This window comes from Drosophila erecta, unplaced genomic scaffold (assembly GCF_003286155.1).
Source record: "Drosophila erecta strain 14021-0224.00,06,07 unplaced genomic scaffold, DereRS2 tig00000092-arrow-pilon, whole genome shotgun sequence".
NCBI lineage: Eukaryota > Metazoa > Arthropoda > Insecta > Diptera > Drosophilidae > Drosophila > Drosophila erecta.
This window is the reverse complement of record NW_020825207.1, coordinates 16,980,408-16,998,373: the sequence shown is the minus strand read 5'-3', so window position 1 is coordinate 16,998,373 and position 17,966 is coordinate 16,980,408. Positions and strand designations below refer to the sequence as shown.

General features: G+C 40.8%; 2 protein-coding genes across 3 annotated transcripts; both read right to left on the bottom strand.

The window, feature by feature from the left end:
- Positions 1-1,973: 1,973 nt before the first annotated feature.
- LOC6549614 (fasciclin-3) lies at positions 1,974-8,783 on the bottom strand. The gene is made up of 6 exons (XM_026980259.1): positions 8,688-8,783; positions 8,231-8,588; positions 7,782-8,123; positions 7,055-7,489; positions 4,649-4,679; positions 1,974-3,604 (listed from the first exon to the last, which is right to left on the bottom strand). The coding sequence occupies exons 1-6, from the start codon at positions 8,781-8,783 to the stop codon at positions 3,016-3,018; spliced, it is 1,851 nt and encodes a 616-aa protein (XP_026836060.1). The 3' UTR covers positions 1,974-3,015.
- Positions 8,784-11,918: 3,135 nt separating this feature from the next.
- Positions 11,919-13,239, bottom strand: LOC26526880 (trypsin-3). Of its 2 annotated transcripts, none has more exons than XM_026980913.1 (3): positions 12,989-13,239; positions 12,649-12,926; positions 11,919-12,590 (listed from the first exon to the last, which is right to left on the bottom strand). In XM_026980913.1, exons 1-3 carry the CDS (start codon positions 13,213-13,215, stop codon positions 12,565-12,567), a joined length of 531 nt encoding a protein of 176 aa, XP_026836714.1. In that variant the 5' UTR covers positions 13,216-13,239; the 3' UTR covers positions 11,919-12,564. The 2 variants fall into 2 exon arrangements, with proteins under 2 accessions (XP_026836714.1, XP_015012871.1); XM_015157385.2 differs by having other exon boundaries at positions 12,653-12,926.
- Between the last annotated feature and the right edge of the window lie 4,727 nt (positions 13,240-17,966).

Sequence of the window (17,966 nt, the reverse complement as noted above, 5' to 3'; positions counted from 1 at the left end):
ACATATACGAGAAAAGATGTATAATCTAGATTAATTCTATATTAAATCAACTTGGAAGGAAATTCAGACATTATATTTATTCTACCATTGTGACTATAAGAATTTACTGCATAGGTAATTTTTTAATGTATTTTCTAAGCTTTTTAATTTCTAAATAGAAAGATGTTTGATAAAAATATTTAAATATTGACGATATCTAAAAAGTGCACGGAATTGTGCATTGAGATGGTTCTTCCATCAGAACAGTCTTAAACATTTAAAAGGCTTTATCATAAATCAAATAATTTAATTTTTTATTTTATGGATATCAACAGGAAAAAATATCGATTGTCTGTTGGTTTTTAAAGATATTATTTTCTGTGTGCCCAGCTAAAAACAGAGAAGTTGGAAAGAGAAGATGGAAAGGACGGAATCGGGAACATTTTTCAATACCTTTGGTTCATTGTCATTGCCATCGATGGCATTATTGGTCGCTGGAATCTCCTGAACGCTTCCCTCTACAATATTCAACGACTCCTGATTGTCCTTGAACTTCCGCGAGTCCTTTTCATTGAAACGCCTCAAAATTGCCGCGGCAAAAGCGGGCAATCTCTTGGCCTTCTTCTGCTGCTGCTGCTGTTGCTGTTCCTGCGGGCTCTCCTGTTCGTTAACGGTTTCCTCATCCTCGGCCGACACGCCCACTCCGCCCATGGTGGTTGTGGCCGTGGCTGTTGACGTGGCTTTTATATCGGCGCTCTCGGTGTCGCTGCTGCTTGTCGGTTGTGAAATTGTGAGGAGGTTTTGGATGGGTTCATGATTTTGTTTTGGTATGAAAGTTTATGTTTATGTTTCTGTTTATTTTTATTATACTTATTACTGTGCGCTGCTGTGCGAATTTCTTCCCGTAAAATATAAGTTAACAAAAGATAGCCATTGTAGTGTTCGGTGTTAGTCGTGTGGTTAAAACTCCTTTCTCTGCAGCTTTCTGTCTTTTTGGATCTAACCTTATCTGGTGGTTGTTAGTGGGTTTAAGAACTTGTGTTTTGGTTATGTCGTAATTGTTATTGTTGTTCGTGTGTGGACCATTAAAACCCAAATTGTGTTAGGGAAAGCAAGTATTCGAGTAAAAAGGTTAAAATCTCATTTTATTTGAAAAGTACTCGGAAAAGCACACATTTGCCATATAGCCCATATAACTCAATTAAGTCGAACCGGCTTTTAAATAATTGTAACCCTCTCTAACACAGAGATAACAAAATGTTACTTAAAATGCATATGTTTTCTAAAATAATATGTTTTATCACTGTCGTTTTGTGGCTCATAATATATATTTCTGATTAAACGATATCCAAAGTCAAGCCCTAAGACTACTAATTCTTTAATGTCCAATGCTTAAGCAACCTCGAATTTATGATAGAAGGCTACAAATTACTCTGCTCTGTGCCACACCTAATACCCGTACGAAATGGCATATGGAAAATTTAATCCGCATTTGACCTTTTTTGGACCCTTTAACCAGTTCCATCCCCCATTTTGGCCTCCGTTCGGCGTGGGCTGGCCAAGTAAATTGCTTTCGCTTGGCCAAAATGAGTTTCATCTATATTCTATAAATATTTTTGGCTCATTTGAATGTCTGCCTGCTGTCTGGGCCAGCTCAACAAGTATCTGATGGATACATTTTGCTAGCAGTGTGTGCCGTGTCTGTGCTGTGTTCGTGCTTGAGTTTGTGTTGTTTTCAGGCGTGGCAAGTTTGTCTCTCATATGTGAAATGTTTATTGCGTGAAACGCTTCTGTCGTATTTTAATGATTTTGCTTTTGTTATGGAAAATGGAATATTGTACGGGGATATCCTCTTTGATATGCTGCATTGTTAGCAATTTCCTTTCAGGGGTCCGGTGAACTTTACATAATTTCCTTGTATTCAAGGCTTGCCTTTCACACACGCATACTTATTCAGACATTCGCAAAATAAATAAATCCAAAACAGGAAGCTATCGCACTTTTAACAATATTTATTGTTGTTAAATATTAAACATACGTTTTGTAAAAAATAATAAGAAAAGAACACGTACAAAAGTCTAACTATTTTATATCGTTCGTGTGTTTAATTACTAACATTATTTTTAGTTTTAGGCACTCGAACTTAAACCAACTAAAACGATCGAAATTTAGTGGAAGCTGTTTTTTCGTTCTTACAGTACATTGTGCGAGTCTAGACTGAACACTGTTTCACATTCTATATATGATCGATAGATATCTCATTTGACGACTTTGTTCTACAGTGACTACTAAAAATATTATATATGCGCAAAACAATTATTTGTTGCTTCATGCTTGCCATGCAAACTCTTTCGTTTAATAGTATTCGATAAAAACTTAATTTCATGCCGGCTTAATCTCTATGAAATAAATCAGTTTCGTTAATTTATTAAAGGCTTAATGTTTCGTTTGTGTTTTGTTGTTCAGGAAAATAGACTTTCGTGAGTTATTACCAAGCTTAGAATCTAATATGGGGTCAGTTTTGCGATGGAACTTTTCTAATCTTTCTTTAGGTTTTCATCTGGGAATTTACTGGGAATCATCCAAATATCAGCAAATAGGAAATATATCAGCCTAGTCTTTTTAAACCATCACTATATACAACTTTTTCCACCTTACTTATTAATTATTAAGCCCAGTTATTATAGGAAGAGGTTTTCATATTCATATTCCGGTTGGAAATAATGGAAATACTTTGCTAAAATTACTTAGCAAACAGTAACCACTCGTAAAATAGGAATCCTTTCACATCATGGTGCTCTCATTTGATAAATGGGGTTGTGAAATGGTTTGCCTATGCCTGCTAAGCTTAATTTTTATAGGTTGAGTTGGCTCTGAGACATCAGCTGTAACTCCTGACACTTTTGGCTGCCCCCCTAAAAGTTCCCGATGGTCACAAAACTGCTCCATTGTTAATCCTGCTGGGCGTTTCCTGTACCGAAAAAGAAATAAATAAATACGAGCGCCATGTGCGCACACACACACACGCGCGCACGCTCAGATTTCCGTTTCCTGTGGCAACTTTGGCGTCGTCGGCGTCGTCGGTGTCGTCGTCGTTGTGGCAGTGTTAGTGCTAGTGGTATGTGTGCCATTTACGCCTCCGACTTGCGGTCTCTGTGGCTTGGGGGGAGTGGCCGGCGCCGGGGACTTGCCCCTTCCCGAAAGCAACATCGCCTGCTTCTCGATCAGCTCACGTTGATCCTTGGGCAGCCAGCGGGAGAAGCGCGATTCGGGAATCCCCAGCTGGTTTCCCTTCTGCAGCAGATCGGCATTCTCGTTGCCATCCTCCTTATCGCTGCCATAGCTCCGGGAGTTGCGTCCGGCCGCCTGGCTCATCAGAATGCTCTTCAGAGGTCGCGTGGTGGGGTTATAGACACTGCTCTCCCGATCCGTTCCGTACTCAAAGCTGTCATCTTCATCGTGGTGGCGTCTTTCCACAACCGACAACCGATCCTGCTGGCCATTTCCGTTGACCTCGCGCAGTTTACTGGCTCCCAACAAGGTTATGCCATTGGGGGTTTCCAAGAGGGCTACGTTTTGCCCTTGATTCTGCTGGGCGCCCAACTCCAGTTGCCTATCGATCTCACTATTTACGCAGGATTGGTTGATTGATTGTGAATCATCGATATGTTTTTTAAATGTTTAAGGAAAAAATCAATTTAGGGATCCATCACACATTTTTGAGGGGTTTTCGGTGGGTCGTTGTCCATATGAAAGTAGTAGAAAAAGAAGACAAAACATAGCAAGAAGTTTGTTTTCGTTTCTTTCTGTGGTTCAGCATTTTGTTGTTATTTATTATTGTTGTGATGCATTAGCAAAGTGGCTCTAACACTATAGAGTTGTTTTTTATTCAATGCATATTTTGTGGTGGCTTCTTTTTTTTGCCTTTTGTTTTTGTTGAATGACTGGGACAGCGACATTTTTGACATTTTAGTAAATGCGTGAGACAGAGCAAGAGAGCTTCATGATGTTCAGAGGGTAAGAGAGAGAGACAGAGACAGAGCGAGACCGACACTTCTTGTTTATTTTTTCTGGTGGGCGGGCGAGCACAGTGGGCGTGGCAGAGCGACTAGCGAGCGTTTTATAGTGAAAGTTCACAAGTGTATCTCATGTATGTGTGTATGGTGTGTGTGAGACAGCGTGAGACATTTTAAACTGATTTGCTTTTACGAAATTAGAATTTGGATTTCGTTTTTTTGACTTATCAAATGTGGTGTGTAGTGTGTAGTGTGCTTATGGGTATGCGTGTGCTTAAGTTTAAGTTGAATTTCGACTATAAATGAACTATGAACTAACCTAGATTGGCAATGAGCTGCGCTACATATGTATATCTATGGATGATTGCTTATTCGGCATACGGTTAATGTAAGATCGAAAATTAAAGCGACTCAAGAGACACATGCAAGTAGACAAACAAACACACATCCGAGCTACGCAACATCAAACTAATGGATGCAGATTAATGGCTTTGAAAATTAAGCGAGTTCAAGCAAACCAGATACCGTCGACGGGTTAGTTGTGGATCCGTGAAAACAGTTTACGATTGTATGGCCTGCCCCGTCTGTTTTATAGCACTCTACTGAACTTATTTTGACATTTGATAGACTGGTGGAGAGTTCACTGTACTTACGTTTCGTTTGTGGGCGTCTTGATTGATTTGCCTGTGAAGAGAAATTTCGAAAATCTTTTAGGTATATGTAAAATACTTGCAGAGTCATATGCATACTAGGTAAAAATGATTTTCATGATTAATGATCAGGGAATGGGTACCCCACCTGACAACACCATCATCAGCGCACATTATGCCACACCAAACTTTAACTTGAACCAAATTTGTATTTTTCATGTTTTTGTTTATTTGTTTCGTCTTGCTAAAATTACCAAAGAACATAAAAAAACACAAGTGTGAAGCAGATAACTAATTAAAATAAATCATAGGCATGTTTAATTTTCTAATTTGCGTTGCTTGCCACGTTCAAATTGATTGAAATTGCCAATCGACAAAAAATAAAAATTAGAATACGCAAAATGCAAAATGCTGGCAGCTCTTATAGCTTAAATAAATACATGGATGAACATCAATATTGCTGGACAAAATATAATACAATAAATGGGACATTGTTGATTTATTATTCGTAATTTATATTATTTAAGTTTTGTTTTAGTTGTTTTCGAGTGGACAAGGGACATTCAAGGCTTTGCGAGACTCGCGGTTTCACGAAAATTGGTCACTTAAAATTACTTGGCCTAAGGTAAATTGTTGCTTTTGTTTTGTTTATAGTAAAATTAAATATACGTTTTTGTTGTGCGCCTTTCGAGATTTCTGTAACTTGTATGAGAGAGCAACTATTTGAGAGCAAGAGTGGTAAGGATATATATTATTCGATTTTGTTTCTTTTCCCTTCTGCTTTCAGCAAATGGGGCACACAGCTAACTGGCCAAGAGCCACGCCCCTTTGTTGGGGCGCAGGCGAAGGCGGCCTAAACGGCTCAAACGGAAGTATTTGGCGGCTTGGGAGCCTCGATCCCATTTAAGTTGTGCTGGCTGCCATTTCCAGCGGCAATAACCGCTGCCGCTGTGGCTGCCGCACTCTTCTTCAGATCCGCCTTCTTTTGCGCCTCCAATTTATCTGTTACGGGGGGCGTGGCCTCCTCCGACTGCTGGGTGGTGTCGATATGCTCATCGCCATTATCGCGACCATCCAGCTCCTCGTCGTCATTGAACTCCGGATGGATTTGGGCCTCGGAATCGGGGCCGATGTCCGTGTTTAGAGTGGCGCCTGTAAAAACGACAACAACAAGAACTAACATTTAGCTTTGTGTGCAGAGAGAAAGAGAGAGAAAGGGAAGGGCGGAGGAAGGAGAGACAGAGCGAGAAGATTTCGATCTCGAAGATACCAAAATTCCATATTAAAGTCGAGGTTAGTCCATTTACCAAAAAGCTTATCAGGCAAGAAGTTCGGAAAGCATTAAGAAACAGAGAAATACAATTTATCTTTACATATTTTTTTACATAGCCAAAAACACGTTTTTACACATAATTTGGAATTTTTCTCGGCAAGTTTAGTGACCAATTTTTGTTTTCAATGTTAGCTCTTCTTGTTGTTGTCATTTGTAGACACTTTTTCTCGGAGAGTTGTACAATTGTTTTGTTAAACTTAGGTATATGATTAGGCAGTTTATTTTGGTTGGGCGCCAAGTACATTATTTTGCTTCAGCTGGTTACATATTTCGAATTGTGTTTCACATTTTATTATAACACGTTTATAGGCGACTAGATTTTTATAAAAATAAAGTGAGCTACACTTATATTTAAGTATTGAGAATATCACTTTAGATAGCATGGTTACTGAATTAATCAATTTGTTTTAATTTTCACCTTAACCTTGTCTCCTGACTCGTGTCCACTTTTATCAACTTTTCAACTACCTTTTCAAATTAAACCAATTCCTTTTGAATTTTTTTAAGCCCCAGGTCTTCTGCGTTTTTCTAAATCATGTGCTCCACATTGGGTTTTGTTGCCCGAGCCACATACTTTCCAAAGATAATTTTCCACAAAAACTTCACCGGAAAAGTCAAGTGCAATTTTTTTAATTAGATGAATTTTTAGGGCTGCTGCGTTCATCCGCCCGCTCAGCTGCTCCTTCTGCTATGTTAACGCTAATTAAAATTTAAAAGCCGCACAATGTGTCGAAAGTTAACAACGGTTTGTGGCAGAAGCGCCGGGCCAAAGGCCCACCCAAAAAACCAAAGAGTACGTATATGAGTTGCAGGATGAGTGGCGGAGTTTCGGGGGGAAATGGGTGCTGGAGTGGAGCGGTTTGGGTGGGGGAACCTAAAGCCAGAATTTATTGTTAGCATAGCTGATGATGAGACAATAGTGGCGGTGGATGGTCGTAATAATGATGATGATGGTGTTGCTGTTGTTTTTGTTGATGTGGCTGAGAGGCTAATGACGATGTTTCACCCACGAAATAAGCAAAATTGTGTGTATGGAAAACCAAAAATAAAGAAACGCGAAAACATGTTCGACTTACCGCCAAAACACCATCGGCCAGTAGCCCGTGCAAAAACAATCAGTAAAACGACCAGGACCAAAACGGCAACGGCGACCACAATGCCAACGATTGCGGCCACATCGAGGCTGCTGCTGGGCGGTTTGCTTGACGAACTGATGCGCACCTGGTAGTCCGTCAGTCCCAGTTCATTGCTGGCCCGCAGATTGTAGATTTTGGTGGTATCTTCCAGGGTCAGGCCGGCAATGGCCAGTGTCACGTTGTACTCATCGTTGCCCAGATACTGCGGCTCGTATGCCGAGTAGCGTCCGTCGGTGCGTCCCTGCCCCACGATTGCTCCATCGATGGTCCACTCGATCTTGGGCTGCGGACTGGCGCGGATGGTTATGTTCACAATGGCAGTGTGCTCGAGATAGAGTCCATACACGGCGGCATCTGGCTGGTGGACGGGAGCGTCTGGGGAAGGTGTTAGATTGTAAGATTAAAATCCACCAGTTCATTTACTCAAAACTATAAAGGCACTCATACAAAATAAACAAAAAGCATAAGTAAGGTTTCTAGCTTGGAATATAGGCAATGTGATATTATTGGACAACAACAATTTTAGATTTCCCTTGAAGAAGGGATATATATGCATCTGCTTGATAGCCAAGCGGAATATTTGGCGCGTTTGGCCTGAAGTGACTTAATGAGTGCCTTTTGGTTTATCCCAGGCTTAATTAGCGGTTAGGTATGCTGGCACACTCACAGCGCACGTTGATGATGTAGGCAGCTTCCTGGGGCGGCACACTCTCGCGATCGGTTTGGTGGTGGGAGCGGCAGACCAGTTTCCGGTTGCTGTCCTCGGGCGACAGGTGCCACTGGATTTCCTGCACGGAGGTCGATAGCTCCACGTTGTCGTTGGTCGAGGACATGACCTCCAGGGGAGTGGTCCGCTTGTTGGCCGGCATGTTGTCGATGTACCACGAGATGTTCGCCGGCGGACGACCATCGCGAACGCTGCAGCGGGCCCTGAATTCAGTTCCCTCGTTGAAGTAGCCCTCGCGATTTGGCCGCGACAGCAGCTCGATGATGGGCTGCTGCGGACGCACTGAAAGGTGAGAGCAAATAGAGAAAATAATGTTTAAAAAGCACTTTTTAATGGGAACCTAGCTTACGAAAATGTATATAAGAGCGCTTTGGTTTCTGAGTACTTACATGCCACGACCAGGTCGATGGTGCCCGACAGCTCCTCTCCCTCGACGCCCAGACTGCACTTGACCTGGCCATTGTTGCTGGCCTTGACCCTCTCGATGCTGACGCCGCACTGTCCGGCCGTGAGACCCGCTCCGAAGTACGTGAATCCGGGGGTCTTGCTCCACTCCGGCGACAGGTTGAGGACCTTCTGCTCGCCGGGAATCTCGATGCGGCAGTAGTTGATGGATCTGCCGTAGCGGCAGAGCAGCTCAGTGCGATCGCCTTCGTTGAGGAGCGCTGTGTTGGGTTCCACGTTCACCTGGGCCCAGGTGAGTGCATCTGAAAGATAAAAGCAAACAAAAGGGCGATTATGTTGTGGCTGTTGTGCAATTCACTTAAGTATCTGGTATCTCGTATCAGGGTATTCGGTATCGCATAATCCGAGGCATTGTCTTTCGCCAGAGGGGCAACAAAAAACGGCACGTTCCAAGCAACACTCGACACGCTGTCCTAATGTCTCGGCAATCAGGCAAATGACTGTAGCATTTAGCGGGAGACACCTGCACGTTTGCATCTTTAAGATACGCATCACATAACCAGAGATCTCAGTTTGTTTTTTCATTTGCCATTGCGAACAATGCGGCTGCATTTTCTCATTAAGTTTCAATTAAGTTATTCGTTCGTTCTTTTTCTTTTTTGTCGGTTTTGTTTGGAAATGTTTTCCCACTCCCATAGCTGCAGTTGAAAAAGTTTGCGCAAAGTTCTCCCAACTGCAGCTTCTTGCCACTCTTTTTAAGCATTTTCCATTTGCCAATTAAGACATTTGAGTAATTTTCTAAGTCGAGCATTAAACGTTCGAGCAAAAGTGAGTTTGTTTGTTTGCTTGGTTGTATGTTTGCTCGACTTTGGCCTTTTAGGTAAGGCGGGGCAAGTTTGTCAGTGGAGGCTAATTTCTAATGCAATTTCGACTCAGGATTATCCAGATTCTACTAAATGATTTGGTTTTAATTTTAGCTAGATTGTCTGCTTGGGTTTTGTGTTTCAGGAAGGCATATAAGCTGGTTAAGACTAACTCTTTAGTTAGGATGTCAAGGAAATACTATAAAAGCCCAAAAATATTATTTAAATCCATATGTATCTATGTTGAGTTATGCCTTCAACGACGAAGTTTAAACAAAGGTCTTTAATGTCTAAATGAAATTTAGCTACGTATCAAAATGTGTTCAAAAAGATTTATTAGGCATAATTAATCGCAAAATTTAACAAAACATTTACAAAATGTTTAGAGTTCGTGGTATAAATCACTTCGTGTATCGCCAGGCTAATTTCTGTAAATGAAAGCCGCAAACTGCAAATTGTGGCAGAAATATGAGAGGTGGGGCATCGAAAACAGCTGCAAACTTAAAAGTGATGGGAACATGAGGTGAAAGAAGGGGCAGCTAAGAGGGGCAGCCAATGCTGCAGCTGGCCAAAAATGAATTGATTTCTCCGCTCGATCCCGTTGCCCATTTTGGCTTTTGGATGACGGATTGACTGACTGGGTGAGTGAAGTTTTGTTTGGTCAGCCGGAAACGTGCGGAAAATCAACAGCATTTGCATTCGACTTTAAAAAGCGGGTCAGCCAGCTGGCCATGTAATTCGAAACTTTTCGACCGCCCCATGAGATGCCGTTTAACTTTTGACAATTGAGTTGTGAGTGCATTTTTTGTCTGCTTCGCTGGCAGACTCCTTTTTGCTGCTTGTGATATTTTTATGAGACTCCCGCGCTTTTTTTGTTTCAGTTTTTTCACACTGGAATTTGTAGACCCTATAAAACCACTTAGGGTTCTCAAAAGGGCTGCATGAAATGCCGCCGAGAAGTTTTGCTGCAGCTTGAATTTCCAGAGTCCAGAGTCAGCAAAATCGGTTTCACACTTTCTCCCACAAATAAAAACGGGGATTGCAACAAACTGTGGCTCGAGTTTCAAAAAAAAGCTGCAAAATGTGGGGAAAACGTGCAAGTTGAAGTTGGACAATGTCACATTCACAGCTATGAAAACAAACGCCCGAACTCGAGACGTTGCATTGAATAGAGATGAGCGCGTGATAAAACGTCAATTGTATACAAATTGCAAATTTTATTTTGAAAAATACACTTAATCGCTTGCTCTTTTTCTTCTCAATATTGCGAGACCGAAACATTCTGTTCCTATCCCTTTTCAATTCATCAAAAGTTGCATAAATTGTACCTTTGTTAAGAAGGTATATTTACAAACTTACTCATGGCAATTTTTATTGAGTACACTTTTCACGATTTCCCCTCTGTCATCGACATATGCTACGTATCCATGGGTTTATTCACAGCACAAATCTATTTTTTATCCATTCCCCCTGCTGGTGATATTTATTTATTTAGCTTTTTTCGCCGGCGAAAATTTCGGACGACCATCGTCGTCCTCTGGGTTGGATTTACAGATCCCGACTGGATTCTCCTCCTCCGTCAGTGCCCATGTTTTATTTGATGCCATGTCTGCAGTTTTCGCAGCAACGTTTGTCCAGTTCAGTGGTGTGGCCTCAGCGGAAACGTTGGCCCAACTTTAAGTGATTTTTTTGTATGCTTTTGCCACACACATGTGTGTGGCCATAGAAATCACTTCACTTTACTTCACTTCGCTATTCCCCTCTGTAAATTGTACAAATAGATTTAATTTAATGCCCTCACTCTTCCCAATAAAAATCAAGTTCGGTCTGTGAGTCCATATCGATGCATCGTCTCCCTGTTGTGGCTATTGTTTCCTATTTTTCGGCCACGTTAGCGTCTTTTGCTTGGAACGTGATTTTTACTTGAATTTTGTGTTCGGGTACTTTGATTTTTCAACTACAGTTTTATTTGGTTTTTTTTTACGTTTCCTTGAGTACAGTGGAATGAAGTATACCATTTTATAATTATATGAAATTATTCACTTAGTTTTAATCGACTTACTTTACCTATCCCATGTGAAATGCCTTTTCATTTATATTTTATACTGAAGCACTATACATATCAATAAAGCAAAATATTCGAATTTTAGGTATTAGGATGTATTTCATTTGGTGGTTCAACTATTTATATCCCTAATAAATGCTTTCTTCTTAATGACGACACCTTCGACTTTCTTTTATCCCACTGCTAAGTTCAACATCTAGCTGGCTTTCAAAGAGAATGAAGAAAGCAAATTGGGCACACAAGTCGGGCTGCTGTCTACCACAAATTGGTATGCAATTTCAGCACTATAAAAGGAAAATCAAATGCTGTATGCACGAGTACGTATATATTTGTGCAATCTGTGGGCTTATCAACCAGACCATTATATATCGCTTGGCTGGTAATTTTCAATTTATCAGCATCGATTTATCAGCTTTTGTGATACCCAGCTACCTGCATTCGGGCAATTGCAGAGCAACAAAAAATATAATTACTAGCGATTTATGGCTGGCTTTCCATTCGACGACTGACAGCGAGTCTTGAACCCAAAGTCAATGGGAGTTAAGCAACAAGAGTTCAGCGCAGACATGTTATTGTTAACTTTTGGCTTTTCTTTTTCGGCCAATATTATCGCGTGTGTGTGCAATTTCTTGTTACCTTAACGGGTCGGTTTTTTCCGGCGTTTGGTGGCTATTAATAATGATTGGTTGTTACATCAAATTGCCGTGTCGCGGCCTTTTACTTTTTTCTTGACCAATTTTCTATTTATTATTGGGATTATTTATGGCCTTTATCAATCATGTTTTATGTACAAATTTATTAAGTTTTTTCGGCAGTTTTCTTTTCTTCTTGATTAATGCAAAAGTGTAAAAGCGTTGAACAACCGAAAATATGGTTGTTGGAGTTGAAAGGAAAGTCAGTGCGGTTTTTCTGGGCGGGGGAAAGTGAACGTGCCACACGTGGCACAGGTGCAATACAGGCGAAAGTTTCCTAGGGCTTTCCCCAATTTTCCATGGCTCGCAGGGGCCGGTCAATTTTTCCTTTCTCTAGAGAGAGTTATATTTCCCTGTCCTGTTTCCATATAAGGTTGAGCAATAAAATGATGTAGGAATAAATGGAAAATCTCGCTGCGATAAAGCCCCCCGATATCATTTTGGTCACCCAGCTGTTGTAGAACGATACGTCACTGAAGAAAACTGGCTCTGAACTGGAGCAATTGATGGAGCCCAGAGCTATCCCATACAGCTGACCATCGCAAAATAGTGGACCACCGAAATCCGAGGTGCACATCTGATGCTCCATGGACTTTACACATATGAGGTCCTCGTTTTCCGGCCTAGCATCCATTAGACTCTTCTTCACCTTCAGACAATCGTCGAATGGCCGCAGTTCGACATTCACAAGCAACATGCTATGGAATGATCCAAATCTTTGCCTCTAAGGAGTAGGATTTCTGTGGCATTAACTTTTGAGTAGTAGTAGTTTTGAATAGTACCCACTCGTACGCCGAAGTTTCCACCAATGGTCTTGCAATCATTTCCCACTTCCAGCGAGGAGTTGCCAAGCAAAACTGGGGCCAGGTGATGGCCGTCCAACCTCACATACCTCTTCAGTTTTATTATAGCTATATCATTGTGCTGGTTCCGTTGGTAGTACGGGTGGATAAGCATATTATGAATATCTACAACAAATTCCTCCGACTCCGGAGTCTTAAAAAGAGCCGCGCAAAGTGCCACCACAATCCGTTTAGGGCTCATCATTACACCGTTTTTGCTAATTATACATTCGAGGATAGTGAACAATGAAATAATGTATTAGATATGTATTATACCCACTCCGTAATGCAGTGTGCTGAGGTAAGCACATGGCGATTGGTTAGGATAACTCCGGTGCAGAAGTGATTATCTCCAGGAGAGTGAATATATTTACGAGTCCGCAACGATACCAGATACGAACTCAGATGGCTGTAGGTTGGCTCGTGATAATGGTTGATATTACTCGTGGTAATATTGTTAGGCAAAACCAAAGGAATTTTCAGCAGCAACAAGTATGCGAGCAGCATATTTAGATTTAAAAGTGACAGACATGTCAGGGCTTCAAAGTTAGGACGCTAATCAGGTCAACAATTTCGTCCTAAATATTAATACTACCTAATAACAAGAGCGAACGCTGTAGTCGAGTTTCCCAACTATCGGATACCCGTTAGTGGGAGTGCGAGCTAGAAAATTCCACATTCTTTTTGGCATAATACCAACATTTTTGATTAGTTTCATAAGGGTGGGCGTGGCAGTTTTTGGCGGCTTGTGTGTTTATCGAAGGAATTGGAAAGAAATAAAAATAAATATCTGTTACATACTTTTCAACGAATCTGGTATACCCTTTTACCCTACCCTACTTACTGGTAAAATATTGCTGTAAAATGCAATCAGTGCTCCTAAAACATTATAAGCTGTATTATTATAAATTTATTCACGTATGCAGTATTAATAGTGTGGAATTGCTTGGGAAATTGCATCACAAATAATATCCATAATATATTTGGCTTTCAAATCGCTTTGCCTTTCAATCACCGAACTTGTTGCATAGACGGAGTATGAGCTGCTATATTTTATTTAACTCTCAAGTCATCAACACCAATTGCATTATTCATTCTCCAGCTTAAGTAACCCCTTACAATGCAAACATTCCACATTTGTTTTCGCAATTATAGACGTTCGGCCATTTAAGCGCTACAGATTTATCTGAGCCGTGCCACAGAGACAACAAAGTAAGACAATTGCCCCAGCAGACATCCACATCTGTCAGTTAATTAATGAGGAGGAGACAATGAGGTCTGTGGTCCTCTACCATTTGCATCTTGCGTTTGGCACTCCACTTTTCGATGAGCTTGTGAGCGTCTAATTGTAATTATGGGACAATGAAGTCAAGTGGCGTTGGCAAGACAGGGAGTACTGCTAGCATATTGGAGCTTCCCCTGAATGCCAAATGCTTATTAAAGTCAAAGAAATATTATCATAATTAATGCCCCGAACAGAAGTGCAGTACGGACCGCAGAAGTTTGTCCAGTTCTCTAGCTGGAAATTTATGCTAAGTCCTGGCTTATTGTGCCATATATTCTACACGTACGATTAAGCCGACAAAGAGAAAGGAGTGTTAAACTTGGCACTAGACATGTGATAAATATTGCGGTCAATAATGCTCATGAATTCAACAATACGACTTCAAAACTGCAGCCAGCAATTTATATAATTCGCCATGGTTGTGCAACATGTTACTGGCCAAATTAATATGCGGCCGGCTGCTTGTGCAACTCGCTTTCTGGCCTTAACCCTTTAAGAAGCTTATACAAATTGTGACGATGACAGCGTCTGCCAAACTGGAGAAGACTGAAATAACATATTCCAGACCAGACGAAGACTGCCTAATTTAATGCAGAAAAACGCACACGCAAGCAACGGACGTGGCTGGAAAAGCTTAGGAAGGAGTGGAAATATTGTATTACCCTGCACTGAAAACTTCAGCACACATTTTCAAAGTTGTTGATTCGTCTCTGCTCTTCAAAAGCTGAAGCTTGTAATAACTGATTTAAGCAAATATAATATTAGTATATTATAAAATTAAATTAAGCTGCTATTTCTTCAAATAGCAATCGTAACCGAACCAGAAGTCGGGCACACCCCGCAGACACCCTCTAAAACGTTATGTTAGCCCAAACAGACGCCCCAAGGGGAGGCAGCCATCAAACCGTCCAGAGAACGAGGGAAACAGCAGGATCCGCAGCCAAGCGGAGTATAAATTAACATAATTTTCATATACACGCGCCAAAAGTTGCAACCACACCTAAACCTAGGCAAAGAAAAAAAGTGCTGGGGGATATAGAACCAAGAAGGGAAAACCTTAAGAGACATATGAATTGCTTTACTCAAGGACAAAATATCAAAAGAAATTGTGTGTTTGTGGAGGATGGGAAAATGACAGTGCCCCACCCAAATGACAGTTATTAATATATATGCAAAAAACTGTCGCGGAATTGTTGCTGCCTATTTTTTAGGGATAAATGCTGGAAGGACGCCAAGTGTCGCCGGCGATTTGCGAGACATTTATCAAACCGCAGAGAAATTATGCAGACAGACTGAAATTTCGCACAGCCAAATCAGAAACAACACCGAAATCAGCACCCGGCAAAAGGTGGATAAAGTCACAAAAATTCTATATACCCGTATATATATACATATATATGTTTGGAGGCCAGACGTCGCCGGTGCTCATAAAAAGTGTCTGCGAGTGGGTTTTAATTGTTTTTCCTTTTTCGCCGACATTTTCACAGGATGTTAAGGCATGGCGACCTGTCTCGGGCAACAAAATAAATTGATCTGTGGTTTGGCCTTATAATTTATGGGCCTTTCTTAGGGGTAAGAATGAGAGTAAAATGCTGAATGCGAAATTTGACAAATGGCTGGAAATCAGAGAATGCCAGCCCTCGCTCCAAGAAAAAATGGAATAGCTCTTCTTGTAAATGTTAACGAAACTGACATTAATTTTATGTTACTGGCAAGCGAAATCAATTAATTATTCTTGTTGTCAATTGTGTTGTGTCGCAAAGGAATATGCTATACGCATAGTGGAGGGAGGATATTGATTTCCATTGGTGTTGACATGTCCTTAGGGGAGTGCCAGACTATTATGGCTGTTTGTTTATGGGTGCTTTAATGTTGGGGAATTTAAAGGCAATTTGGCAAAGCAACTATGGGGATGGGAGGCAAGTTTATTAGCAAGGAAACAGGCAACTAACTTGAAATAAATAGGAGTCAAATATATAATATCCTGGTTTAATAGTTGCTTCTGGAATTTACACGCAGTGCAGAAACAGCGTGTTATTTAAGCATTTTTTGTGCTAAAATTTACAAGTGCACATGCATCAATCTGCGTTAAAACATTATGCAACCTTTCCCACCCAACGCCTTATTGCCCACACAATTAACGGGGTCAAATGAAATGCGACAGTTTTTGTTTTAAGTTCGACCTTTCTTCGCGCCATGGAATTCCATATGCGCGCCCTGTTAAATTGCATAATTAATATGCAAAACTAATTTGTATGCTAAATATGTTATTATTTATATTCGCAATTTCTTTTCATGCATTTGCGCAACAGCACATAAAAGAAATTGCTTGGTCATGAGTAACAGCTTGACAGTTATGTTTTAACGGTTGGCTGGGCCATGTGTGTCTTTGAACCCGCTTTCAGCTTTCAGCTTTCAGCTTAAAGTTTTCAGAGTTGATGTGCTTCTGCTTTCTGTTTGATTTTCGCACTGATCTGCTGAGCGGATATGGCGATAAGGTATGAGTCAGTCTGCGTCCGCTGACCCAAAATGGTCGAAATAGAATTTTGAGCACGTTTGAAATGCTTTGCTAATTAAAGCATAAAACCATATGCTGACACTAGCAGAGTGCTGAATTTGCAGCTACAATAAAGTTTGTCTGAACTTTGGCAAGATCAACTTTTTGTCTTCTGTTTGCCTTCTGTTTACCTTTCGACTTTAATTTAATTGCCCTGTGTGCATTTGTGTTTGCCCACTTGAAGAGACTTTGAAAACAGTTTGGCAACTAAGCGCTTTTCACAAAATACAAAATCAACAACACCAGCTGAATGCAACATTTGTCGGCGTCCATGACTCGCTTTTCATTCACATGCAAATGTGCCAGCGCTAAGTGGGAAACATGTTTTCCCAGACCAACAAAATCGAGCTCCAAGGCTGAGAGTTGCAAGTTGTCCAAGTTGCAGTGGCAATGCAGTTGGCGTTAGAAGACGTGGCTAGTCTTCATCCAAGGCTAGCCACTGTGGCTCTCATGCATATGTATTGCCTTGCGACCTTTTTAACGATAAGCCTGCCTTTCATTTTCACAATCGCGCTATTTTGGGCTCGGGAAATCATTTATTAAATACGTTTTTTATCTGCGCCGGCCATATATACATTTTAAATGACAGACGCGCGGAAAATGTCATCTTCTGGTAATTAAAGTTTATTAATAATATTTCCATATTAACTGTGAAAATATTGTATTAAAAATTACCATATATTCGTAATGCAGGGGCTATTTGTTATTAATGCGCTTTGACAGACTGGCTGGACCACCATTTATAATTCATAAGCTGTGTTGACATTATCTAACCAAATAAAACTCACACACACCTTCCACAGCGTTCGGAAAATGAACGAAAATGTTAAATGAAAACGGCCGACTTTTCTTTAATTTTATATATTTTTCTTTAATATATTTATTTAGCAATATTAATTATTAAAAAGTTGTAATAAAAAAAGTTGTAAAATAAGTCTCGGCAAGTTTCGGCCAAAGTTCCAAAATCTCCCTGGAAATCCCTCTAGTTATTTTACTAGGATAATTTATCACAAGAATATTCAAGGAGGTGGAACCTTTCGTTAGAGCGGTAATTAAAATGCTATCTTCCTGCCGTTTGCATTTTCCCCTGGGGGGTCACTCATTCGCCAAAAGACTGAGGTGGCGACAAATGTGTAGGATGCCCAGGGGCCGTCAGGGGGTTAAGGGTGATGCCTTGAGCAGGGGTTAAGTTTCGCCTCGCTGCGCCCATTTAACCTTTGGGTTTTTTGTGTGTGGCCACAGGCAAACATAATTGAAGTCATAAATAACGAATTATGTTGTGAAAGTTGAGCCGGGGATATCAACAGCAACAACAGCAGCAAAAGCAGCAAAAGCAGCAAAAGCCGGAGCAGAATGAGCCAAGGTTTGTTTAGTTAACTTTTTCTCCTACAGCTTCAGTTTCACACTGTTTGCATA

What these genes read in the sequence shown, in the direction of transcription:
- LOC6549614 (XM_026980259.1), bottom strand. Translation starts at nt 8,783, where the DNA reads ATGCAAACGTGCAGGTGTCTCCCGCTAAATGCTACAGTCATTTGCCTG. An exon ending in TGGCCGATGGTGTTTTGGCG is followed by an intron (nt 4,680 to 7,054) that starts GTAAGTCGAACA and finishes TTCTCTTCACAG; the next exon opens with GCAAATCAATCAAGACGCCC. An exon ending in AAGACGCCCACAAACGAAAC is followed by an intron (nt 3,605 to 4,648) that starts GTAAGTACAGTG and finishes CTGCGTAAATAG; the next exon opens with TGAGATCGATAGGCAACTGG.
- LOC26526880 (XM_015157385.2), bottom strand. Translation starts at nt 13,215, where the DNA reads ATGCTGCTCGCATACTTGTTGCTGCTGAAAATTCCTTTGGTTTTGCCT. An exon ending in TCAGCACACTGCATTACGGA is followed by an intron (nt 12,927 to 12,988) that starts GTGGGTATAATA and finishes ATGTATAATTAG; the next exon opens with CAAAAACGGTGTAATGATGA. An exon ending in GTGGAAACTTCGGCGTACGA is followed by an intron (nt 12,591 to 12,652) that starts GTGGGTACTATT and finishes CCTACTCCTTAG; the next exon opens with AGGCAAAGATTTGGATCATT.